General features: G+C 46.1%; 2 protein-coding genes across 2 annotated transcripts in view; one reads left to right on the top strand and one right to left on the bottom strand.

Annotated features, from left to right (window-relative positions):
- INTS7 (integrator complex subunit 7) overlaps positions 1-788 on the bottom strand; it is a 34,077-nt gene extending 33,289 nt beyond the window's left edge. The window contains exon 1 of the mRNA XM_077282307.1: positions 567-788. Coding sequence (XP_077138422.1) covers positions 567-666 — 100 coding nt within the window. The 5' untranslated portion in view covers positions 667-788. The remainder of the gene's footprint in view (positions 1-566) is intronic.
- DTL (denticleless E3 ubiquitin protein ligase adapter) lies at positions 735-21,659 on the top strand. Its single transcript, XM_077282308.1, has 15 exons — positions 735-1,058; positions 5,207-5,329; positions 5,966-6,064; positions 6,370-6,431; positions 6,626-6,746; positions 6,957-7,022; positions 7,855-7,970; positions 8,717-8,790; positions 8,894-8,997; positions 9,944-10,048; positions 12,986-13,098; positions 17,758-17,847; positions 18,854-18,986; positions 19,513-20,294; positions 21,012-21,659. Exons 1-15 carry the CDS (start codon positions 1,010-1,012, stop codon positions 21,072-21,074), a joined length of 2,100 nt encoding a protein of 699 aa, XP_077138423.1. The 5' UTR covers positions 735-1,009; the 3' UTR covers positions 21,075-21,659.
- Positions 21,660-21,875: the final 216 nt, after the last annotated feature.

Below are 21,875 nucleotides of genomic sequence, written 5' to 3'. Positions count from 1 at the left end.
CAATGCACTTCCAGGCTAATTTGCATGTGGCTTCGAAGCTTGATTTCTCAGCGCTGGCACATCGGATCACTACAGGACAGGTAGCACTTATATCGTTGTACCGGGCCCTATACAGCCGCACTGCTAGATTCAGATCTGTTGCTGTTTGGATAGCTCAAAGACAACCTTGGTATATGTTACAGGTTTACAGATGCCACATGCTGAAAACATCAGTGTGGACAATGTCTAACTGTGCAGAGTACTAGATTATTAATAGTCGCACATTTTTGCTGTTTATTATGAGGCCATTTACAATTTTAAAAACTGTTTAAAAAAAAAAATAAAACCCATAGTGACAGCCATGGTTGAGCAGCCAATCAAAATACAGCTTCAATTTCTCCTTGGTAAGATTCAGCAACCTTACTGGCTGCCAGGACAGGTGTACTGTCATGTCAACTTCCCATAGCAACCAATCACACTGCAGCTTTAATTTAACAGCATGTCAGAAAGTGAAAGCACTGATCTGATTGGCTTCAGTATGCCACCAGCCAATAGCAGAGCCTGCTCTCTTACTCCCTCCTCCCTACCTTTATCTAACTCCATGAGTGCCGAGTTGGCATCCAATTCCTGCTCTCCGTAACCGGCATCGGCTAGAAAAGACCGAGCAGCGCTCCCTCCGGCCGCCATGTTGACTCAGCCCTCCACACCCCCCAAAAAAATCACAAACAAGTCGAACTGTACGGAACCACTAGCAGGCAGCCATGACACTTTCTCGTGCGCTTGCGCAAAACAGCTCAATGTAACAAAGTACGCTGTGATTGGCCGATTTTTTTTTTCCCGGTATGCGTAGCGTTGTTCAGGGATTGGATGTTGCCCCGACCAATGAGGCGCAGAGACTGGATTTCGCGGGAGATTGCATTTTGGGATTTCGCGGGAGTTCAGTATTTTGCGCTCAGCTGTTGGAGGAGGCAGGACACCGGCGCTGTGCTTACCGCTCTCGGTATACTCGGGCCCTCCTCGCTTTCCAGCTATGTCGTTATTCAAGAGTGTGGTGTACAGGCCTCGCTGCAGTCACAAGGGTGAGTGAGGGGAAGGCATGTGGCCTGCGGCGTGTACCGGCCATTACCTGGGGAAGGCTGCGCTGCCGCCATCTTTTATTTGTACCTTCCCCATAGCCATGAGGGGGACTGTGGCGTGCAAGAGCAGCATAGGGGCCCCCCCCCGTGCAAGAGCAGCATAGGGGCCCCCCCCCGTGCAAGAGCAGCATAGGGGCCCCCCCCCCGTGCAAGAGCAGCATAGGGGCCCCCCCCCCGTGCAAGAGCAGCATAGGGGCCCCCCCCGTGCAAGAGCAGCATAGGGGCCCCCCAGTGCAAGAGCAGCATAGGGGCCCCCCAGTGCAAGAGCAGCATAGGGGCCCCCCAGTGCAAGAGCAGCATAGGGGCCCCCCGTGCAAGAGCAGCATAGGGGCCCCCCCGTGCAAGAGCAGCATAGGGGCCCCCCCCCCCGTGCAAGAGCAGCATAGGGGCCCCCCCCCCCGTGCAAGAGCAGCATAGGGGCCCCCCCCCCGTGCAAGAGCAGCATAGGGGCCCCCCCCCGTGCAAGAGCAGCATAGGGGCCCCCCCCCCGTGCAAGAGCAGCATAGGGGCCCCCCCCCCGTGCAAGAGCAGCATAGGGGCCCCCCCCCCGTGCAAGAGCAGCATAGGGGCCCCCCCCCGTGCAAGAGCAGCATAGGGGCCCCCCCCCGTGCAAGAGCAGCATAGGGGCCCCCCCCCGTGCAAGAGCAGCATAGGGGCCCCCCCCCCGTGCAAGAGCAGCATAGGGCCCCCCCCCCCCCGTGCAAGAGCAGCATAGGGGGCCCCCCCCCGTGCAAGAGCAGCATAGGGGGCCCCCCCCCGTGCAAGAGCAGCATAGGGGCCCCCCCCCCGTGCAAGAGCAGCATAGGGGCCCCCCCCCCGTGCAAGAGCAGCATAGGGGCCCCCCCCCCGTGCAAGAGCAGCATAGGGGCCCCCCCCCCGTGCAAGAGCAGCATAGGGGCCCCCCCGTAGACCATCAGTGCACCGTCTCCCTGCTTGGAGATGATCTTGGGCCCCTGTGTGGCCCCACAGATTGAACCAATGATACGTCGCCCCTGGTTTTTGGGTTTCTTTTCTTGTGGTGTTTTAGTAACAATAACCTGAGAACGTGGTTTTCTGTATCACTAATTCTGGTGATGCCGAACTTAGCAGGTTTCTTTAATGTTAGATTTTTTAAAATAAATTAACTGACTGTTTTAAGGCAGCACTCCGGCATTTTTTTTATTTTTTTATTTCTCTACCTGGAGTGGCACCTCTATCTGTTCCCTGACTGGTGTGTGTATTTAAAAGAAAAAAAAAAAAAAAAAAAAACCTCGCCAGCCACAATCTTGTGATCACTACTCCTGACTGACTGGAAGTCGGAGGTAACTGTAACAAGGTCTCAATGTAAGTTTGAGAGCCTCATTCTGACTGTCATAGACTTGCATTGAGAAGTGATTTCCGGTCCTCCCTGCCAACAATTGAGTGACCCGGCGGGTCTGAGTGTGTGTGTGCGGGGCACGACGGCCGCGGCGGCGGGTCTGAGTGTGTGTGTGCGGGGCACGACGGCCGCGGCGGCGGGTCTGAGTGTGTGTGTGTGTGTGTGTGCGGGGCACGACGGCCGCGGCGGCGGGTCTGAGTGTGTGTGTGTGTGCGGGGCACGACGGCCGCGGCGGCGGGTCTGAGTGTGTGTGTGTGTGCGGGGCACGACGGCCGCGGCGGCGGGTCTGAGTGTGTGTGTGTGTGCGGGGCACGACGGCCGCGGCGGCGGGTCTGAGTGTGTGTGTGTGTGCGGGGCACGACGGCCGCGGCGGCGGGTCTGAGTGTGTGTGTGCGGGGCACGACGGCCGCGGCGGCGGGTCTGAGTGTGTGTGTGCGGGGCACGACGGCCGCGGCGGCGGGTCTGAGTGTGTGTGTGCGGGGCACGACGGCCGCGGCGGCGGGTCTGAGTGTGTGTGTGCGGGGCACGACGGCCGCGGCGGCGGGTCTGAGTGTGTGTGTGCGGGGCACGACGGCCGCGGCGGCGGGTCTGAGTGTGTGTGTGCGGGGCACGACGGCCGCGGCGGCGGGTCTGAGTGTGTGTGTGCGGGGCACGACGGCCGCGGCGGCGGGTCTGAGTGTGTGTGTGCGGGGCACGACGGCCGCGGCGGCGGGTCTGAGTGTGTGTGTGCGGGGCACGACGGCCGCGGCGGCGGGTCTGAGTGTGTGTGTGCGGGGCACGACGGCCGCGGCGGCGGGTCTGAGTGTGTGTGTGCGGGGCACGACGGCCGCGGCGGCGGGTCTGAGTGTGTGTGTGCGGGGCACGACGGCCGCGGCGGCGGGTCTGAGTGTGTGTGTGCGGGGCACGACGGCCGCGGCGGCGGGTCTGAGTGTGTGTGTGCGGGGCACGACGGCCGCGGCGGCGGGTCTGAGTGTGTGTGTGCGGGGCACGACGGCCGCGGCGGCGGGTCTGAGTGTGTGTGTGTGTGCGGGGCACGACGGCCGCGGCGGCGGGTCTGAGTGTGTGTGTGTGTGCGGGGCACGACGGCCGCGGCGGCGGGTCTGAGTGTGTGTGTGTGTGCGGGGCACGACGGCCGCGGCGGCGGGTCTGAGTGTGTGTGTGTGTGCGGGGCACGACGGCCGCGGCGGCGGGTCTGAGTGTGTGTGTGTGTGCGGGGCACGACGGCCGCGGCGGCGGGTCTGAGTGTGTGTGTGTGTGCGGGGCACGACGGCCGCGGCGGCGGGTCTGAGTGTGTGTGTGTGTGCGGGGCACGACGGCCGCGGCGGCGGGTCTGAGTGTGTGTGTGTGTGTGTGTGTGTGTGTGTGTGTGGCACGACGGCCGCGGCGGCGGGTCTGAGTGTGTGTGTGTGTGTGGGGCACGACGGCCGCGGCGGCGGGTCTGAGTGTGTGTGTGTGTGTGTGGGGCACGACGGCCGCGGCGGCGGGTCTGAGTGTGTGTGTGTGTGTGGGGCACGACGGCCGCGGCGGCGGGTCTGAGTGTGTGTGTGTGTGTGTGTGTGTGTGTGTGTGTGTGTGGCACGACGGCCGCGGCGGCGGGTCTGAGTGTGTGTGTGTGTGTGGGGCACGACGGCCGCGGCGGCGGGTCTGAGTGTGTGTGTGTGGGGCACGACGGCCGCGGCGGCGGGTCTGAGTGTGTGTGTGTGGGGCACGACGGCCGCGGCGGCGGGTCTGAGTGTGTGTGTGTGTGCGGGGCACGACGGCCGCGGCGGCGGGTCTGAGTGTGTGTGTGTGTGTGTGTGTGTGTGGCACGACGGCGGCGGGTCTGAGTGTGTGTGCGGGGCACGACGGCGGCGGGTCTGAGTGTGTGTGTGTGTGTGTGTGGCACGACGGCCGTGGCGGCGGGTCTGAGTGCATAAATAATGGAAGCATCTGTACGAGTGCACCAACAAGCAAGCCATTTACATGTCACTGTCAGGGATTGACAACTGCCTTTTCAGTGCTTTGAAACTAAGAATGAAACTTGTTCTGACCTCTGATACTTCTGCAGCCGTCATATAAACAGTAAGGCTACGTTCACATTTGCGGTCAGCGCCGCAGCGTCGCCGCATGCGTCATGCGCCCCTATATTTAACATGGGGGCGCATGGACATGCGTCGCACTTGCGTTTTGCGCCGCATGCGTCACTGCGGCGCCCGCGTCCGGGCGCAGAGGACGCAGCAAGTTGCATTTTTGCTGCGTCCAAAATCAATGAAAAAAAGGACGCATGCGGCGCAAAACGCAGTGTTGTGCATGCGTTTTGCTGCGTTTTTGTTTGCGTTGTGCGTTGCGGCGCCGACGCTGCGGCGCACAACGCAAATGTGAACGTAGCCTAAGCCGTCTTCTGCTTGGTGTAGACTGTTCTCCCAAGTTTGCATACATCCCGCATTTGACCTGTGACAAAATGTATGTCCTAACTCATTAAGAGTTTACAGAGGTTGTCTCTTAACACCATCAATCTAATATCGATGACACATCCCCTGGATTAGGTCATCAATACCTTGTGACCCTTTAAGATTAGGGTCTCCTGCCAACTTTGATCATGGATCAAAAAAACTTGTGTGATTTGTCTGTAACTTGCGTTGCACAGCAGGTTCTCTCAGAATGTTCTGAATGGTGCAGTGCACCCTAGGGGTGATATTTGGAATTGTATTTATTAATTTGTAGTTAATCTATATAATTCGTTTCCTGGTTGCAGGGCTGTATGGATTTCCTCTCCAGAGTCTACTGCCGAGCTTTCAGTGTGTCAGAGAAGACGAGCACGTGTCATATGGTGATGTCGGTATGCCAGTTCCACCTTTCGGCTGCTCATTCAGTTCAGGTGAGACTATTTTAGGTTTCCATTCAAATTGCAAATTATTTTATTTAGTTTTTAAATATAATTTGCCTTTTTCTGGACCACTTAAATAAAATATTATCTGAAGGTCTCTGAACTTTTAATCTCTACTTTTATCCCAGCTGCCTATTAAAGAGTGGACTACTCCTCTATGGGCTATATAAAGTGTATAGGCCATGGTCACAATGTCCATGGGAAACAAAATGTTGGCTGTCAAGTATTTTACTCTGCCATCCCTGAGTGCACCCTCTGATACAGGCGCTTGATATATTCAGCCAATGCAGGTGAATGCTGTCTGTATCTGCGCGTGCACTGACTATGCTCACTACTCTTGATCACCTCTGCAGAAGAGGATGCATCCAAGACAGCAGCAGGCACGTGTGTAAATCGTGTGACTGATTTCATCTTCCTTGTATTGTACTTGACTGTTGCCCTAAACAATGCATGTAGCTCATAGATGTGCAGCTGGGGTGAAGTATGACGCTTTTGGTAAATGGTTGGGGCAAACACTTAAATGACAAATGCACATGACACTGATGTACTATCACTATAAAAGCCTGAGATATTCACACCTGCCAAGCTATTGATGGAATACAAACTGTACCTGGTCTTCATTTTTAGTTCCAGATATGCCTCACCACCTCGCCGTGACCAATGAGGAAGGCTTTGTAAGACTGTATGATACTGAGTGCCGGGACTTGCAGCAAAAGATAGTGAAAGGTAAGATGCATGTGCATCTCTGTTGCTATGAATGAAGCATGTCGTATCATGTGGCTTTACCTGATTAAAAGACTAAGCCTGGCTTCACACGTCTGTTTCAGATCTCCTGACCCAAATTAAACTTTTTGTATATGTACAAATGAGGATGTTAAGTTCGGGTCAGGAAACCTTCGGCTGGACCAGAAATTGCAGTCTGTACACATCCGTGAAACGCCGACATGTGAAACCAGCCTCTTTAAATACAGAGGGTTTATTCCATATTTCTCGCTTTTGAATACTGCATAGTTTCCTCTCCCTCTCTTTAGACTGGCAGGCGCACACTAATGCGGTCTTTGACCTTGCCTGGGTTCCAGGGGAGCACAAGCTAGTAAGTAAATTCTAAGTTTATAAGACTTTTTTTTTTTTTTTTTTTTTTTTCTGGGTCAGTAACACTTTACATCAAGTGATTCGGCACCTATGAGAATAATCCAGATTCTTATAGTGGCAGTATATAGTCATGATGGGGTTAGGGAGCGAAGGGTCAGAATTTGTTTCCATCTGTGATGTTTGATTTTCTCACAGGTTACAGCCTCCGGGGACCAGACTGCTAAGCTGTTTGATGTGAAGGCCGGGGAGCTTCTTGGTGAATGTAAAGGACACCAGTGCAGTCTGAAGTCTGTTACTTTTTCCAAGTTTGAAAAAGGTAGAATTATCTAAAAATCTGCAGCCATCATCAATCTGCTTATTTAACTGCAATTAAGTGAAATTTCTAGCAAATTCAGTTCTAGAATGGTAAATGTGTATGCACAGCTGCACCGTGACATGTGTGATAGTGCTGTCCGATGGGCAAGTCATGTACTTAACCACAGTCCAAATGACATTGCTTTGTGCAAACTTTTATTTTATTTTTCAGCCGTATTCAGCACTGGAGGACGAGATGGCAACATTATGGTCTGGGATATTCGATGCAATAAGAAAGGTAAATTTATGCTTCATGACAATACCTGATAACTGTATGTGGTTTGATTGCCATTGAAAATAAATTATTGCGCTCTAATTTTGTGAATTTTTTTTGTACACTTGCATGACACATAATGGTGCTCCCCTTCAAATGGAGATATGTAGGACTTGGCTTTCTAATTTGTTCCCCATTCCCCTCCAACCAATCCTACTTGCTATCAATCACTTTGGAATATTAGTTGCTCAAAATGATTTGCGAGATTCTTGTCCAGCTGTCACATCGGCAGGCCGTGGACGCTGGCTCACACATCTGATGGCCTGCTCCTCCTCCTTATCGGCATCTATTCAGTCAGGCTGGCTAATCACTATAGGAATCTGAGATGCTAACAGGTAGGAAGAGGTTCACCGGGTGCTGATCCGGCAGCCATGGACTACAGACGTGGTTGATGGACCATTTTGCTCTACTCTAGAAAATGGTTGTAGATTCTCCCTTTTAATAACTTTATAGGCATACTAGCCTTACAATTCTGTGATGTGATCGACCAAGACTCAGTTAATTATTGCTATCTAAGTTTGTCTGTGCACTTAAATTTCACTGCAGAGGGAGTTCTATATTGAATGGTACCTACTGAAATCATCGATTGATTGTATAATACATAGTCATGCCTCCATAATGAGCATTGCTCTTTATAGTACCAAAGGGACGGACACATAAAGGTGAACCAAACCGCACTGTCCCAAATGTGAGTGGTGATCTCTAGTTTGGATACATTTTTCAGTGCTCCTTGGTCAAAGATGTATTTCATCCTGATGTGAAACATTTACACAATGTCGTTTTGGTTTTTTTCCAGATGGCTTCTATAGACAAGTGAAACAGATTAGCGGGGCTCACAATGCACCTGATAAACAAACGCCGCTGAAAATAAAGAAGCGAAAGCCTATGATCAGGGGACTCGCCCCATCTGTGGTAAGAACCTAATTACAGATTGTCAGGAAATGAAGAACTATATAAATGAAGCAAGTGTAGTAAAGTGAAATATTGTCACTTACTTTCCAAATGGCAAAAATGGAAAGTGCAAAAAGAAAAGTGCCTGATTGCAATGGTGGAGAGGGGAAGTGCATGAAGGTAATTGGCAGCTGCTGTCCTTGATGGGAATAGTGGCCATGATACCTTGGGTGAGATGGCTGTAGACATACTCTTTGCAGTGTTAGAGTAGATGGCCATTGTGTTTTTGCACTACATTCAATAGGTACATCAAACTGAGAACCAAAAAGTGTTGAATAACGGCCAAATAGTCTGATTAAATCTCTGAACTGCCCCTCTATGTTCATTTGGTCAGGAGTCATTAGTAAGGGATCTACACTATTTTGGTGTAACCTAATAAAGCTCACCTATCGCAACAAAAAAAATCAATGACATGTTAAACAGCAGGAGTGAAACTTGCCACTTCAGAGTTATGCTGGGAGTTGTAATTTCACAAGACTTGGGGTGCTAATTCCTGGTCTGTCAATGGTAAAACATTAAAGCTCTCAATTTCCACCTCCTCCCTCTTGATTGCTCTGGCTTCATAGAGCCAGAGATGGATGGAAAACAAGCAGGTAGGAAAGTGTACTTGTTGGCCCTTCCAAGATGCATTGAGCGCCTGTACTTGGTTTGAACAGTTATTCTGTGCTAACAGTCCATTTTAAACAGTTTTCCTTTTTCACCTACAGGACTCCCAGCAGAGCGTGACTGTGGTGATCTTTCAGGATGAGCACACGATCATATCAGCCGGAGCAGTTGATGGGTAAACCTCATCCATAATTCTAATTCAGTGTATTTACTGTAATACTAAAATCTCTTGCACCTTGCTTCATGCTTCGGCTGTTCTTTGTTTCCTGTCTTGACAGCGTTATCAAATTGTGGGACTTGAGGAAGAATTACACTACTTACCGGCAGGATCCCATCCCTGCAAAATCGCTTCCTTATCCCGGGAGCAGCTCTCGGAAGCTTGGTATGTCAATCCTTTACATTTTATAAACTGTGCATGGTTGGAAGAACTACGTGTAATTGCTGAAGTGATGGGAATCCTTAAAACGTACTGAACACATGACAAGAATTCCTGCATGCCCTTTCCTCTTGTGTGGGTACAGTAATGGTGGGTAGTGTATGCGCTCTGCTGATCGTGTGAGCATGGTAATGGTGATGTATGCGCTCTGCTGATCGTGTGAGCACGGTAATGTTGAGGAGCGTATGCGCTCTGCTGATCGTGTGAGCACGGTAATGGTGAGGAGCGTATGCGCTCTGCTGATCGTGTGAGCACTGTAATGTGAGGAGAGTATGCCCTCTGCTGATTGTGTGGCCGAAGGAACTGGGGATGAATAACTCCTACATGTCAGTGATTACCTTTTAGTTAATAAAATTGGAATAAAGGGGGATTTACCGTCCCCAGGTCCAGCGGTGACGTCCTGTCGACAGTGCGCATCACTGCTGTAGTCAATTACTAAGCTCATCTGCTGTGTCAAGGTTGGCACGGAACATTGAGCTCAGTGTTGCACTGTCATTGCAGTAGCCAAAGCGGAGACCAATGCAATGTTGTGAACAGTAACTAAACCTGGGGAAAGCAGGTCTCCATGAGACTGTAAAAGCTCTCATCCATTGCCACAATGCGGGAATCTGTGTACAGCTCCTTCCCTGCTGCAGTCTCTAACACTGAGAAAAGGGAGAGGGAACTAGGAGCCAAAGCTCTAATGAATTGGAAACATTTTTCCAGATCACTTGGCCATGTAAATGACTTAGTCACTCTGCAGCAGCAAAATGATGAAAAGCTTATAATGAAGGATTTGTGGTAGTTTCTTAACTTTGCGGTTATGAAGAAAATGAACAATATGATAAATCTCTGCAATAATGTATATGGCTTTTGAGTTAACGTTCCTGACTTTTTTTTTTTTCTTTTTTAGGTTATTCCAGCCTGATTTTGGATTCCACTGGCACCAACTTGTTTGCTAGTTGTACTGATGATAATATCTATATGTTTAATGTAGCCGGATTAAAGAGTGATCCTGGTACGTGAGATTGTATGTAATCGGCTTGTGGGCTAGTAAACGCCTTCTGAAGGCAGCTGACCACGGACTGTCCTCCAGCTGAAGCCCTCATGATGGTAGCAGTGATGCTGTGTAATTACTCTGGATCTCAATAGGGAATTTTACATGTTAACCCCCCAACTCCCAGTTAAAGGGAACCGGTCAGCAAGGGTTCTTAGACCCCCAAAGTAACATTGTCACAGTGAAGCACCTCTATTGATTACTTTCATACCTTTTTTATATTGCAAATCTGTCTCCAACTCATAATCAATCTGCAAATTCTCATGCAAATGAACTTGCAGGGGCTTTGTCATCAGTTACATTTCCAGCTTTTCTCCTAACGCCAGTAATGGACAGGTAGCCTTCTGTGACCTTCCTCTGCTGACATCTCACACAGGCGCTGTTGTACCCTTTTGCCATCTGCACATGTGGCGCCCTGCAGAGAACGACACCTCTGCAGTGTGCAGACTCTGTTACCTGCTCCCCTGCCTGAGATCTCACGCTGCCACGGTCATTCCTGCAGCGTATGCTCAGATGAATATTCTGGTTCCTGCAACGTCATCGGGATGTTACTGCTCGTGCGTCATCCCCGGTATGAGTGCCTACGTGAGATGGCAGCCAGGGAAGCAGGTCAGAAGAGTGACCTGTCAATCACTTGCCAATGAATTAAGAGATAAAGAAACAGATTTGTAATATAAATGTTTGGATTAATCCTGATTGCAGGTACTTTTCTGTGCTAATGATACTTTAAGGTCAAAAGGCCTGATGACTGGTTCCCTTTTGGGAATTAATTTGCCGAATATTTTCCACATCATAAAGAATTGTGGAAAGTTTTGGATATTCCACAAGTTTCACCGTTTTCAATAAATATACAAATTGTCTCTTCAGAGAGGAAGAGGACTAAAACTCTAGTGCCACGTATAGGAAGTAGCAATCCTAAAAGTCAATATTGACTCTTTAAAGAGCGTTGCCACATGACTTGGGATGAAAGCCAAAGCATTATCTCAAATTGCTGTCACTGTTTTGGGCTGTTGCCCCTCATTAGTGCAAAGTATGTGGCCTTATCTGGCTAGGTGAGGTCTAAAAGGTTAAGGTAATGTTTCTCCTCGTGGAGATTGACAAGTCTGGCATGTCAGTGATGACACTTGTATGCCATGCACGTTCCTCTGGGATATTGCTGAGGAGCATGCATGGCAAATAAGTCTCCTCACTCTGACATGTCGGGCTTGTCAATCTCCACAAGGAGATTGTTACTCTTTGATATCTTTGTGCATATTTATAATGCAAATAGTCTAAAGGAGCAAATTGACAATATTGTGGGCTTCTCATTTTTAATTAATTTAATTCACAATGCTAGTACTACAGCAAATCTTCAGAAAATGAATTGGCAGCAGATAACCTGCAGCACTTACACCCTGTGGGAATTTAGCCAAAATCCTGCTTACAATGTGATTGCGGGAGATATGGGTTATAGTAACTTGGATGACTGCACATTACTGACACCCCATCCTGCAAAGGAACTTTAATGATAACATAAAGTATAGAAATGTTTTTTTAGAAGTCAATATGAAATCTGCTTCTTTCTCCTCCTGGACTGATCTTTCATTCTCAAAATTCTCCATTTACTGGTAAAATCTCTTGCGTGAATACAGACTCTCCCATCACTGAGATAAGAGATGTCAGTGGGTTCTCAAAGTTCTATGGAGCTTGCAGTAGAATGCCGTCTCCTGGCTCCTCCCCTCTGTATAGAACTTTAAAAGCACCAACTGCCATCCATCTCATTAATGGGAGAATCTGCCTTCTCTGAATCCGTATTTTTTCCAGGAAAAGTCAGTTTTCTAGAAGAAGTTAGTTATTTTTCATGTGAACTATTGATTATGAAATTAAAATGACACTCTTTAAGACAGTTTTATTGTTAGTTCTGGACAATTGTAACTCAATGCAATTACAAAAAGGTGTGTGGTGTAGGGGATATATATATATATATATATATATATATATATATATATATATATATATATATATATATATATAATTTTTTTTTTTTTTTTAGAACATTCCTCGGCATTCAGTTGTCGCTTAACTATCTCCAGCACTCAGTCCTGTTGCTCTTACTGCTTAAACCTTGTAGATTGTCAGCAGCTCCAGCAGTCAGAAGAGTACGATCTTTTAAGTCTGACGATCACATTACAGCAGCCGCTCTGACACTGCTTTCCAATTGATTGCACAGACATTGCTACACTGGTTCACTTTCTTTTGCAACTGGGACCGTCAGGGACCACCCCTTTTAAGTAGCTTGTACAATTAATATCCAAATTAACGGGTGTAAGTGAAGTAGCACAGGAAAAATTTAGGCTTTTTCTTAACATTGAGCAAGCTCCAGGCTATCTGTTCAGCTCTTGGGTGTCAGGTTTGTTTTTAGTGCATTTTCTTGCATTAGCTGCATTCAACAGTAGGGGGCAGTATAGTCTCCGTAAAATCTCCATTGGGTCCTGCGATGAGTATACAAGAAGTGTTGTCTTGTTTCTTAATTTGAGGTCAAGCTGGTAAGAGGTTTGAGAGGAATTTGCAGCTCTGGTTCTTATGTGGAAGAGAACAGACTGGAAGATTTATTACATTGCAGGAATTCCTTCTCGTGGGAGACGCTGCGGTGTGCCCTGGTTACCAGCTTATTTTTAGCTTTTGTCTGCTCTTCACAACTCATTTTCCAGTGACCCTTCAATGCTTTTAAAGTTAGATGTAAACATATGAGGTGTAATGGGCAAAAGTCACTTTAATGATCTATAGTCGGTAATTTGTGCGACAAGTCTGTTCCTGATATAATATCCGGCGTAATGGTTGTCTGCCTGCAATCCCTGCATGTTGTGCTGTAATTTCTTCTGACTGATCCTCTTCTCCCAATTTTCTCTCTCCCATCAGTTTCTGTGTTCAGCGGTCATCACAATTCCACCTTTTATACAAAGTCCAGCCTCAGTCCTGACGGCCAGTTTCTCCTTAGCGGCTCAAGTGACCACAGCGCTTATATCTGGCAGGTAAGTGTCCTGGGATGTGGGTTAATACTTGTGCAGGTTTTCATGAGAGGCTACATTTCTTTCAATAGAAATTTATCTGAGTTTAAAGTGATTATTCTCAACTTCATAAATGGGTATAGTTAAATGGTGGCTGTAAAAATGAGCAATTTTCTACTTAAATGTTCAGCCGTTCTTGAGATATAAAGCTTTTCTTTGTTTACATCTGGTTGCCTAGGCGACCGACCACTGCTAGACAACAGAACACACACCGTGCTTACAAGCTTTTTGTTTTTTCTTTTAAATTTGTGAGCACTGGTTTAAAACCGGCCAGAATCACTGGCTCTTGCTGTTAGCTGAGGCGGGTAGGGAGTAAAAGGTAAGTGCATACAAGGTTCATGCCATAGTTCCCATCCCCTGATTTCGCCGCACATGCGGTGACCATGTGGGGGGTTGACTTGTGCACTAATTTGTCTTGTGCACTAATTTGTCTTGTTCTGCCATATAATGGTGACACCCCGGGGTGCCATCTATTGAAAGTATATAATGGGAGCTCAAACTACCGAAAAGGCAGATTAGGGACATTCTAATAGAAGTATACCTCGTATGTATTTTAATCAATTAAACAAGTGTTATTACTTGCTAGAGAGGGAGCCAATATGGGGTTCTTCCCTTTTTTGTATATTATGAATATCTCTCCCCCTTTGACAATCGGTGCTTGTAAGCACATTGTTTTTCTGTCTCCTAGTCAACTGGCTGAAAATTGTAATAAGCAGTAAATCGCAAAAGTGCTAGGTTTTTTTGTTTGTTTAAAAAAAAAAAAAAAAAACCTTATAGAAAAATAGTCATCTATGATGATAGGAACAACCCTTTTAAAAGGGGAGTCATTTTACTGGTCAGAATACTCAGTTAATCAAAGCCGAGTGGTTAGTTTCTCGCACAGCATGACCAGATATGTCCATGCTTCACACACAGCGCATTTAGTTTCATAGGCACTAATTAATGCTTTTTCTCCCCTGGTGGTGCTTTAGAAAGATTAAAAATTTGCTATAAAGTTTCCCAATAGTTAACATCTGATTGCAGACGGTGGTCCCTGAAATGGGACCTTGTGTGATCGACTTTTAAGCTGCGTTTACATAGTTTTCTCACCAATTAGATTAAACTTTGAGGATGACACTGGTGTGAGTTGGCCATTTACACCATCAGATATTCTTGTTTTCCTGAAAAACAAACTGACTCCTTATTATGGAGTTGTAATTCAGATATCTGCTAATGCGCTACAATTGTGTTCATCAGATTTTTTTTTTTTTTTCCTGTGTTTTTTTTTTTTTTTTAAAGCTCGTCTGTTCAATATTCTTGAAAATGACACTTTAATCAGCTCAAATAGTCATTTACTACCAATTTTAGGGGTGAATGGATGGACATTGGACAGATACATGTATCACCTTTTATAGTCTCTGTACCCTTCAAACAAAGCAGCCTTTTTCATTTGGACACCCCCTTTAGGCCATCCTTTACACAAAGTTTTGCAGTGATATTAACCATTTTTGTAGCCTTTTTGTACCCAGGTGTGAAGTCACGCAAAAAGTTTGCAGTCTGTTTCTTATTTGTCTAGTGACTGTCAACGTCTGGTTGCAGCACATTCTTAAGGACCCATACACATTGGATTTATGATGGTGGAACCTGCTAATATCAACTGGTTTGGCCGAGGGCCTTGTGTATGGGGGCCGCCCAGATGACTGATGGTCACGAGTGATGTCATTCAGGCATTTCCGTACTAGCACTCGGAAAGTTGGCTGAGATGGCTATCAGCTGAAGCACTAACCGTCCACAATCTAATGTGTATGGCCGACTTTAAAGGGTTATTCCTATGTGGACATTTATTGCAGATTGTTGATGAGCAAATGTGCTGGGATAAGGTGTTATCTGAGCATGCTCGGGTGCTAACAGCTACTTCGGCTGTGTTAGAGTCCCCGAGTTTGCATGTCTCGTGGCTGTTCCAAGAGCCGCAGCACATACAGGGATTGCCTAACAGGCGGTCCCTGCATATGTTGCAGCTGACAAACAGCTGCGAGACATGCAGGCTCTTGGGTACTCGAACATATTTCTTGATTAACGCCGAAGTCGCTCGGATAACACCTTACCTGAGCACGTTTGTTATTGCAGATCTTAAGGATACACCATAAATGTTCAATACTTGCAAGTTGTAGTGATGTCTCTAACTAGCCCCAATACATGGTGGCGCAGAAGGAGATGCAGTTGCTTGCCGGTCTCTCTCCATTCCCTTATATCACCGCTCGAGACAATGCTGCACACACTGTATGCACCTCTGCATTTCTAATGATTCACAACACTGTCCCATTCTTGAGATGAATGCGAGTCTTACCTTTGTAAATCCCTATACGTAGGTAACCAACTGCTGGGACCCCCCCAATCCAAAGAGTGACCTGAGTCCCATTCTCTGGATTGGTGGGGGTCCCTATAATATGGGCAAGGTGGTAACTTCACATTTTGCTCCCTAATGACAAACCCTTGTAGAAATGTGATAGTCACCGCATAATTAGCGGGCTATTCATGATGGGGTTTACTGGAATGTATCATCATTTACAAGAAGTCACAAGATGGTCCTCATGCCTCCCCTCCCGGGGTGGGTGGACACATGTTGCGGATGAATGGCCGTCTGTTGTATTGTATGAGCTCGGAGCAGCTGTGCGGACCGGGATCGCAGCCTCTTAATCTGCCTCTGACAGCTCAGAGTGAAAGTGAGCGTGGCTGTCAGCTGAGAAGCAGATGCCGCTTCCGCCGTCACGTGTCGGTTACACCGGAACATTTTCTGCGTCTTGAAAGTAGTAAAAGTGATTTACAGGAATATGATACAGATTTATTGAATTACAGCTGTGTAAAAATGTTGTAATCTAGGAATTACCACCTCCTAACTGAACGACTCTTCAGATGTTGTTCATAGGGGTCTGTTTACGTTGTTGTTTTTTTTTTTTTTTTTTTATATACACAGCAGAATTTGTATGGCGCATTGGCCCATAGTCTGCCATGTTGACAATGCAATTATGCACAGTTGCAAAAAATAAAATAAAATTGCGGGACAAAGAAAAACTTGGTGGGCTAAAACCTTGCATACCACTTTTGCTTTAAAAAAAAAAAAAAGTCTAAAAATAAGTCTAAAAAAACCCAAAATGGACACTGTAGAACAAAGGCGGCCAAAAAAGCTTCAAAACATTTCCAAAATGCTATAGAAAATAATTTTTTTTTAGTCAGTGTGTGTTTATTTTTAGAACCGATAGATAAATTCAGTAGCACTTAATAATGGAGACTATAATCTCCGGCCACTGTGCACGGTATATTGTCACACGTCAATGGCTTTCACTAGTGAGTCTACACATGTTATGTAGAGGATTGGTGATTTGCATATTTTGGGTTTAGGTGCAGCGTTGAGGCTTCCTGTTGGCATTGTCGATGCATGACGCTTGTGGTCGGCCGTGCAGCTTGTATTATACTGAAGGGGAAAAAAAAATCATGCGCTAAAGCTTTAATGTGGATATTCCTCCAGTGCATCTATACAATTTGTGAGACGTATCCTGGCGCACATTGTCAATCCACAGTAAAAAAAAAAAAAAAAAAAAAAAAAGTCCAACTCATTGAAAGTATTTTTAAAACTTCTTCAATGCTTATATTTCATAATGTTTAAAATTAAATAATCCATACCACCAATGCGATTCCAGCATCAGGTGCCCTTACTTTGAATTCACAATTAATTATGCTCTGGCCTCTATTTAATTTTTAACAAATCCTTTTTGTATGGCAACTCGTCTATTAGAATAGTTGTTCCTTGATGCTTAAATTCTACATTTGTAGTGTCTGGTAACGGGGCTGTAGTTTCAGGCCTGTACCGCAGCCCTAACACTGAAAGTATAGCTCCTACATGAGCGATTGTATTCTATAACTCGGTGTTCCCCAAGTCCAGTCCTCGAGCCACCAACAGGTCATGTTTTCAGGATTTCCTTAGTATTGCACAGGTCATTGAATGCTTGCCTGTCCAGGTGATGCAATTATCACCTGTGCAATACTAAGGAAATCCTGAAAACATGACCTGTTGGTGGCTCTTGAGGACCTGACTTGGGGAACACTGCTATAACTATTGTGTGAGTATACACGATTCAATCTCTCTGTGATCCGTTATTATTCTATAACGTGTATTGGGCATTGTTCAGACGGCCATGTTGTGGGGGGGGGGCTTTTTGCAGTCCTATTACAGCCACTGATCTTGGCCCGGTTGCAAGTCCACAGACCCAAACTCATTAATATACATTATTTAAAAATGCCCCTGCATCGTAGCCATCTGAGGCATTGATGTTGTGCATCCAGTAATGTTTGTGTAAATGATGGGTTCCTTTCTGTAGCTGGTCTGAGCTCGCAGATGTGGAGGAGCTCCGTACAATCCGCTGCCATCCCCTACTACTCCTTCTCTTATGTCATGTCAGTCTGCAGCATCATACCCCTCCTCCCTCACTTACTGGACTGCTTGGATGTGAAGCTGCTAAAAGTTGAAGTTGCGGTTTGCCCTGTATGATAACTCTTACAAAGTGTCATGTATTCACTACTTTATGCAAAAAAAAGCTTTAATCCATCGATTCAATGCTTTAAATAACAAAATGCTTAATATTTTAGGTGTCCAGTCCTCGTGCTGCTCCAATAATGCTTCAGGGACACAGTCAAGATGTCACCTCGGTCACTTGGTCTCCCACTGATTTTACTAAGGTTCGTTGTCTAGAATGTTTTTCACTTTTAAGACCACCAGTCTGGTAATGGCGGCAGGCCGGACTCCTGGAAGTGCTCGAAAAAGATGTGTTTAACACATTTGGCATGGGCAAAATTTTTGTTTGTTTGTTTGTTTTTTGCTCTGCTTTTTGGGAGTGAGTAGTTTGGGCAATTGAAGGTTCTCCAGTTAAACAGGTTGTTCTCTTGACAAGCCTTTTGACACATTAGGTTCTCAGATTAGATATTTATGGCATGCCAGATTGATGGGTTGTCTCGTGTATTCAGGAGCGCACTGCTCCCCAGTCTTCCTGCTTGCTGGAGAGGTGTACACCTGAAGACTGACAAGGCTGTGCTGCAGGTCTGAACTACAAGCTACAAGTGGGGACAGCACTGGACTAAGGGGTAGTCACATGGCTGTATAAATCAGACCACAATGCTCGGACTGGCAGCAACTCACCCGAGCGTGACTACTGCATAGAAATACATGAAGCTGTCACGCTTGGGTCAACAGCTGACAACCAGTCCGTGTATTGCGGATCATCCTTGATCCAGTTTATACGGTCATCTGACTGCGCCCTAAGATAGGTCTAATGATTCAGGCCAGCATCACAGCAGCACTTGCATGCTCTAAAACAAAGCACTTGTAAGTTCTGAGCTTCTTGTTGATGAAACCGGCCACCTCTGATAAACCGCAGAGGTGGCCTGGAAACTAGGCACCAAGCAGTGAACAATAAAACTAAAAATCTTTGTTCTTGAACAGAGGGGGTTTTATTAAGCGGTAAGTTGCAATGTTGCTTGTTTTTCCACACACTTTGCCATTTTACCCATGTTTAGAAGGTGAAGGCAGTCTCCATGCAGCGATCCAGCTGTAGTAACGCTTCCACAGGGACTAGATTGGAAACCTCTGGTAGGGAATAGATAGATGGGTGGATAGATAGATCTATATCTCCATCTATCTATCTAGATTTGTTCTTCTAATTTTGATTATTTGTTTTTCTGCCTGTAGATCGTTACTTGCTCTGATGATAATACTATAAGAATCTGGAGACTGAAGAGGGGAGGCAGCAGTGGTACTGAGGAGGAGACCATGAACAGGGTGGGATGGACTTGTCCAAAGAAGGTTGAATTTCCATGTACAGGTAAATTAAAAAAAAAAAAAAAAATCCTTCATGTAGAAAATGAGAAGTTTGTCTCCAGCAAATAGCTCTGCATACTCGCTTATGGTTGTAGTTGCACATTACTTGGTAAGAGCCTGCTACCTACTATGTACTGGGTTACGGAGTGTTATAACCTTTTTCCCATCAACCAGCACATGCAGGATTGTGAGTACAGCTGAGTTATCAAGTGTAAAGACAGTCTTGCTGTCCTACATATAGTAAGTTATCAGGAAGAAGGGAATCAATGGAGAGTAATTCTGCATTGACCATATGTCTTTCGTAGTCTATATTTTTAGAGACTTATGGAGCTGTAGACCCAGTGGGGGTGGGGGGGAGTGCACAAATCTAGTGGCCTCTTTGTAATGGATTTGCACCACTCGAGGAGGGGTGTGTGGAATTTTACATTTTAGTTAAGTTGGTATAGTAGTCTGAGGTAATGCAAACTCACGGCTGCTAAAATTGTTATAAATCTAACTTTCAATTTATTTTTTTTTCTCTTTGCCGTCAGGTCCTGTTCACCGCACCCCTGCAAAATCCCATAAAGTACAAAATCCTCTAGTTATGACTTCACCAACACCAGCCACCTGTGCCCCAAGTTATGCTGGGGACCTCCCTATTTCTTCCAGCACACCAACATCCCCTTTCTTGCCATTACCGAGGTTGCACACCCCACCAAAGCAGAAAGAGCAGCCATCTCCCCAGCAGCAGTCTATGTCTAAGCTAACCATTACAAAGTGGATCACCCGTACACCTAAATCACTCACCCCAATCCCCAAAACACCATCACCACGGAAGGCATTTACTCCCATCGAGCAGCGCTCCGTAGGGTCTGATTCCAGAGCGCCGTCAACCCTGGAGAAGAGGGCGAAGAGACGCCTGGCGACAAGCAGCGAGGATGCAGAACATGAATGCATTACTTGTTGTAACTGTGTGATGGAGCTGGAACCGGGCATGAAGAAGACCAAGGTGAATATGGAACTGTGCTCTGCAGAGAAGGACAACGCTACTGATGCAAGGTGTCTAAACCTTGCCGATCTGAGCACGGGCACTGCAGATAGATCAACTTCCATAGATGTGCCAGACGGTCCCAATAAATCATCCGGTCTTGTACACTCTGGTCTGCAAGACAAAGAAAACCGCACCCCTGAGAAGAACTGGCTGTCCGCAATGGGGAGCAAGAAAAAATCTGATAAGTCCACAGCACATTGTAAAGTAACACACAGCCCATCATCAAGTAGCGGAAGTGCGAAAAAGACCCCGACAACAAGTACATCGAACTCTCCCAAATCTGTAAGTATGTCTCCATGTTATATCATGTCTCTTCGCAGGTGGAAGATTGTTGGGCATTTCTGCAACTGGAAAATTCTAACAAGTGTATCTGCTTGGAGAAATCCGTGCTGCAGAAAAAAAAATTCTGTATCGCAGTCATAGCTTCATTTTTTTTTTTTTTTTTTTCTATTTACAATGTTTTACAATTAAAGGTTGTCCACTTTCTGATATCTTCTAAAATATCATAGCCTGCTGCACACTGGCAAAAATGACCCCAACCCTCCTCTTACCTCAGCATGCTGATGTGGGTGATTGTATATGAAGTCACACTGGATATAAGGAGCTCGCTGTTAGGCTTTTTTCAGATGTCCACTCAGAACTTCATTGCGAATCACTTTTTGATTTTTATTAAATGCTGCCATTTAGTTATTTTAGGCCGGCGTTACTGCCAACGTCCCCTGTTATCTGCTATATTAGTGGCTTCTAATCTGCGGCGCTTCAGGTGCTGCAAAACTACAACTCCCATCAGGGTGGAGATGCCAGCAGCTATTAATGATCCTTTAAATCATGATCACCTATAATGCAGCGATATCAAACCTGTGGCTTTCTATATGTTGCACAATTAGAACTCCCAGCGTTCTCTATACCGAATCATTTTCTGATCAGAACCGTTTTCCGTTCGTTTCTCTTCTTGTATATAATGGATGGTGTTTTTTTTTCCCTCTTTGGTCTCCTCAGGCTCCAGCACCTAGTTCCTCAAGGAAGATTTCCATGTACTTTCATAAGAAGCCCACAGAGTAACCTTAAGGCCTCTAAGAAGATCTTTCCAGCAGCATGAATGTGGCTCCATTTTTCCAGTTCACACTTGTGTTTGGCAGCACATGGTGTCACTTGTGAATTGACAATAATGTGTGTAAGCTGATGTGAAAATCGATCACTATTATAATAGATATTATATATCTACTCATTATCATCCAGTTATCATCTGGGGGTTCATGAGGAGTTTCTATAATTGTCATCCACTGATGGGGCATACTGAGAGTTGTAGTTCCCCCTCACATAGGTTGTTGTGCACGAAGGAAATCCTAGAATTTACTGTTACCTTTCCGCTACAGGGCTTTTACCTATGATCAGCAAGATGTGCTAACTTGTCAGTGATAGCTGTATATCTATGTTCACTTTCTTTGTGTAAAAAGTTTTTAAGGTTTTTATTTAATTTGTTTTCTAAAGTTGAGTAACTTTTACTCCGGTTTTTATTCTTTCTGGGTTTGTCATTTTGTGCAGTAGAATTTCAGTTATTTATTTCTTGTTCATCACATAGTTTTATAAAATTTATTCCAGTTATAAAAAATTCACTGTTGTAAATACAAAGGCATTTTAAAAGTATGACGTTTGTGTTTTCTTGAAAAGAAATTCACTAAGTGTTTTGTTTGTTTTTTTTTTTAATATAGTTTTTTTTGTTTATATGGAGACAGGAAAGCAAAATAACCGTTCAGAAATCTTAATCCCCGATCTGACACTATAAATTAGGAATAAAGCAATTCAGTGGTCAGAAGCAAATATTTACAGTGGTGAAAATAAGTTTCTCCTACGCCTCATTGG

This window comes from Ranitomeya variabilis, chromosome 2 (assembly GCF_051348905.1).
Source record: "Ranitomeya variabilis isolate aRanVar5 chromosome 2, aRanVar5.hap1, whole genome shotgun sequence".
Classification (NCBI taxonomy): domain Eukaryota; kingdom Metazoa; phylum Chordata; class Amphibia; order Anura; family Dendrobatidae; genus Ranitomeya; species Ranitomeya variabilis.
The sequence above is the reverse complement of the archived record's forward strand: the minus strand, read 5'-3'. Positions and strand labels throughout refer to the sequence as shown.